This window comes from Eptatretus burgeri, chromosome 18 (assembly GCF_056783735.1).
Source record: "Eptatretus burgeri isolate ZD-2024b chromosome 18, Ebu_testis_v1, whole genome shotgun sequence".
NCBI lineage: Eukaryota > Metazoa > Chordata > Myxini > Myxiniformes > Myxinidae > Eptatretus > Eptatretus burgeri.
Window position 1 is genome coordinate 24,153,001 of NC_140978.1, and position 5,000 is coordinate 24,158,000.

Genomic DNA, 5,000 nt, shown 5'->3' on the forward strand with positions numbered 1-5,000 from the left:
TCCGGCTCAGGCTGCGCATGCGCACTGGCACAGGGGACCGTCGATATGAAGAAGTACCGTAAAGTACAATGTTCTCTATCTCCCTCCTCGTCTTTATTATGTTAATCGATAAAGGCTGAGAAAATATTAAGTTTAATGAATGAACAAAAGTTTATATCGCCCATCGTGTGACTATTCCATGCAGTAGTCCTTGTGCCAGGCAGGCACGCTGGTCGCTCTGGTGGATCGGCGTTGACCTATTGCTGGTGCTGGTGGTGTCACATCGGGCCCCAGTGGGGATGGGGCTCTCGGGGTTTCAGGGGCCGATGGTGGTGTCTGAAGGATCGCGCGCCTCGGTGTGCCTCGTCCTGGTGCTGCTGGCGTGTCTGAAACGGGTGTCGTCTTGCGCCGGGGTGTGCATACTGATGTCAGTGCCGGCGTGGGCCCCGTTGGCGTCGCAGATGTCACGGGTTCGCTGTCGAGGTCAGGCAGTTGCGGTGTTACAACGGGTGCAGGTACAGTGATGCGGGTTGCTAGATCATCATAGATAGACCGGGGTGGCAGCTGGTCATTGCGAACTGGGCTAAACTTGCGCAGGAATTTCCTGTTCCGAAGTGTGACTCTGCCCGAGCCGTCGATCTTGATCACGTATTGGTCGTGTTGGCGTACCTCCACGATACTGCCTGTCTTGTCCCATTTTTTTGGGTGGAATCCTGTCTGGTTCTGTACGCGGACTAGGTCCCCGACAGCAAGTGGCGGAAGGCGTTTGGTGTGTTCTGCCCAGGTGTCGGCTGTGCGGATATGACATTTGCGGAGGGCCTCCTCCCTCGCTTTCAGGGTCTCATGCCAAGTGTCGTGCGGTCTGTACTTCCCGGGGATAATTGGGATGAAATCGCGTATCGGGCGGCCGAAGACACACATTGCCGGGGAGATCTTCGTGTCAGGGTCAGGCGTGTTACGACATTGTAGTATCGCTCTCTGCACAGCGTCAGTGTCAAGTTCTCCCTGCGGGCTGGTGTTGTCCGTGATAAGTCGTTTCATTGTCTTAACTCCAATCTCCGCGCGACAGTTGCTGTGAGGGAAGGCCACCGATGACAAGCGGTGGTGTACGCCCCATCTGTGCAGGAATGACCTGGTCTCGGTGGAGGTGAACTCCGGTCCCCCATCCGACGCGAGCTCTTCTGGTGTCCCGTACGTCACGAAGGCGCGATGTAAGTGGTTTATGAGTCCGGCGGCGCCACCCGTCGACTTTGAGATGATCGGCCAGTTCGAGTATCTGTCCACCGTCACAAGGTAGTGTGCACCCCTGTGTACAAAGAAGTCCGAGCACACTGCCTGAAAGGGGTAAACGACCGGAATAGGTGGAGTTGGTGGCGCTCCAGGCTGTGATGGTGCCATCCGGTGGCAGTGTTCGCAGTTTTTCCGAGTGGCGCTGATGTCGGCCGACATGCCTGGCCAGAATACAGAGGATTCTGCGCGGGCGGTCATCATTGATACACCCTGGTGGGCAGCGTGTAGGGCGCTCAGCACATCGCCGCGGAGTGAGGGTGGTATGACTACTCGGTCCTTGTATAGGATCACTCCATCTGTCGATGTAATGTTCTCGCGGTACTGGTGATAGTCGCGAATTGTCTCTGGCATCTCGATTTTTGAGTCGGGGATGCCGTTCATTGTCATTCCCTCCAATATGTGCATATCGCCATCGCTGCTGGTGGCTTCCCTGACGCGATCCCATGTTACTGATCGCAATGATTTGAGGCCCGCGGCACACCATGCCAGGTTGTCCTCCTCGACGTCGTCGTCATACTCCGGCTCAGTTTGGCGTAGGAGGGACAGGACGTCGGTGTGCGTGCTTGGTTGGAGGTGGGTCGCTATGGTGGCATTGTCATCTGGAAGGTTCATGAGTGGAGGTCGCGTGGTGCCGACCGGCCTGCGCGACATGGCATCTGCCGCCTTGTTCTTCATGCCCGGGATATGTATGATGCGGAAGCGATAACGCAGGGTCTTCTCCTTGAGGTTCCTGAGGCGGGGGTTGGGTATGTCGTCAAGTGCTCTGTCCGAAAGGAGTTTCAGCAGTGGTTTGTGGTCTACCACAACGATCAGGTTCTCGCAGCCCAGTACGAAGTAGCGCGCCTTGTCCAAGGCGTCCGCGACTGCGAGAGCCTCGCCCTCTATGGGCGCCTATCTGGATTCTGCCGCGTGTGTAAATCTGCTGCCGACCAGGGTTATTTTCCATCCATCAGTGCAGCAGAATGGTCTAACTGGCACGCATCGGCAGTGCTTTGGAAGCAACCAGAATCCGATTCCCTCCTTCGACCAGTCCGTGGCGATGCATGTTGGCTTAGTTTTGTCAAATATGCGGACACCGTGTTCGATTTCTTGTACGATCACGTCTTTCGACTCGCGGAATATGTCCTCTAACTCCATGGACCACTGGAAGCGTTCTCCACTTTTCAGGAGCTTCCGGAATGGCTGCATTCGTTCGGCCATACTAAAGGCGTATGCCACCTGGTTGACAAGCCCGAACCACGATCTGACGTCGGTGATGTTACGCGGTTGTGGGAAATCGTGGATTGCTTCCAGGTAGCGGCTGCACGGTCGCACGTCGGTCATGGTGATGGTGAAGCCCGCGAAGTCCACCGTGGGTGCGCTGAAGACAAACTTCTCCGGGTTGAGGATGATTCCATTCCGGCCGCATATATCCAGCCATTGGACCGCCTGGAAGTAGCTCCCCTCAATCGTGTCTGACCATAGTAGCGTGTCATCTACGCACTTGGTCTTGTTACCAATGTCCGCGATGATCTCATCGTATCGTCGTGAGTAACCGTCCCCCGATGCCATATACCCTTGTGGGGCAGATAGGTACCGGGAGCGCCCCCATGGAGTGATGAAGGTCGTCTTGTGGCGGTCGTCCTCGTGTAGGCGGACGCTATGGTAACCGTTCCATGCGTCGAATACTGTCTTGCGCTTCCCGTTAGGTACGCGTCTCGCCTGGTGGAACGGGGATTGGGTGTGGTGGGTCTCGCGGAACGCATGCTTGTTCAAGGCCTGAAAGTCGACGGTGCGTCGCGGCTTGCCATTCTTTTTCGCGCAAATTACCATGCGGTGACACCATGTCACCGGCGTGCCGACGGGTACTTCCTCCAACACGCCGAGCCGAACGTCCTGGTCGAGGCCTGCTTTTACCTCATCTTGCCAATGTATGGCCTCGGCGATGGGAGTGTGATGGGCAACCGGTGTCGCGTTCTCACTGAGCATAAGACGTAGTGGCGGGCCGGTCATTCTCGGTAGTGGCTGGTGTGGGCACGTGTTGAATGTGCTCTGAGCATACATCCTGAGTAAATGTGACTGTAGTGCCTCTCTGTTGGCCTCGGTCGCTGGCATGGGGAGTGCTGTCGGCTTGGTCGGCGGCTCCGCGCGTCGCGGGCAGTCGCACAATTCCAAGGTCGTCAGATTCACCTCTCCGAGTGTCGGGAATCTGTCCGAGATCATTCCCAGGTCCATGCAGGCCGCGCGGGAGAGGAATATGCGGTCTGAAGAGTCCGTCACGTACGGGATTTGGCGCGTCTCCATTCTCCGAGCGTCGTCACTGTTACCGGCGAATCTGACTGCCACGGCTCCGAGGATACGAATTCCTCTGTTGTTTGCGGCCTTCATGGTCATGGATACAGGTATGAGGTCCTTGGTACTCAGGCCCATTTGTTGGACGACTTTAATGCCGATCAGGCAGCTCTGGCACCCCGTGTCTGCCATAGCGGGTAGGGTTACCGCGCGGGTGTGTTTCAGGAGGTTAAAACCCAGCGCTTTGTAATCCTCGCGCTTGTTCGTGAGAGTGAGGTTGACGTATGGCTGCGGGTCGGATATGCGTTTCATCCACTTATCGTACATATCATCGTACAGGTGGTGAGCGAGGGGAAGCGTGCGCATTTCGTCCTCTGTGCTGGCCATGGTGACCGTGCATAGCTCGATGAAGGCTGCCGTCTGCTCGTCGTACATCCCGTCGGTCTCCTTAGATGGGGGTCTTGCCGATCGGCCGCCCAGGCACGCCTTGTCGAGGTGATTCTGGCGGTCACACTTCCGGCACTTTTTACCGTATCCGGGGCACTCGGCGCGTCTGGCACGCCATTGAGGCATTTTGCCGTGGCCCACCTCGCCGCAGTAGATGCATACTCCTTCGGGCTTGGCCTTCCGTTTTTCCGGCCTGGCTCCTACTCTGGCGCGGACGTCCTGTCGCTTTCCCCGCCGATACGAACTACTGATCGCGTCCGTGCTCTGAGTGTCAAGCAGGCGCGATGCCGAGCGTTTTCCAGACTCTTTGGCCTCAATATACTCTATCATGTCCTTTAATGGCATGTCCTGGTTCTTCTCACCGAGTAGGTCAAGTTGTATTGCTTGGTCCGCGATGCCACGGGCAACCACGTTGCGCAATATCTCTTCGGTGAAGTCGTTGACCTGATCGCACCCCGCCTTGGTGCACTTCATTTCATACTTGCACGTGTCCGCCTGCCCTTTGATGCGGGCGTGGAACGACCGGACGGGCTCCTCGTGTCCCTGCCGCATGTTAGACAAGGCCACTCGAGCTACCATCGTGTTCTCCGTCCGGACGGCGAGCGCCTTCATGGCGGCGAGGACGTCTTCTTCATCGCTGCCCACGAGGCTCCGACCCGCCGCGCGAGTGAGGTCCTTTCTCAGCTCCTCCTCACAGCACTCCAGTAACTGCGTGACTATATCAGGTCCGACAAGCTTAGTACCTGTTTTGTATTCGCCCCAGCGGGTTATGAAGTACGACCAGGCCTCGCCCGTTCCGGCCAGTGCTATTAGTCCGGGAGCCAACCTGTGTACGAGGCTGTTTTAGGGTTGGACCTTACAGCCTCTGCTATAAAATTTTACACCCCCAGGATGTTTAGATATATGTTTGCAGTTCATGAAAACCAATGTTGGCAATTCATAAGCTCTTGCGAAAAATTTTGGCGGCCGTTTTTGTTTGAGGAAGATTTGAAAAATTTGATAAAACAGCAATT

At 56.4% G+C, this 5,000-nt stretch overlaps 1 protein-coding gene across 1 annotated transcript in view; it reads right to left on the reverse strand.

Annotated features, from left to right (window-relative positions):
* Positions 1–5,000, reverse strand: part of LOC147008745 (uncharacterized) — a 37,070-nt gene that overhangs the window by 54 nt on the left and 32,016 nt on the right. Inside the window, exon 15 of the mRNA XM_085864480.1 lies at positions 1–2,154. This exon is cut by the window's left edge and continues 54 nt beyond it. Within this exon, the coding sequence (XP_085720606.1) occupies positions 172–2,154 (1,983 nt within the window). The 3' untranslated portion in view covers positions 1–171. The remainder of the gene's footprint in view (positions 2,155–5,000) is intronic.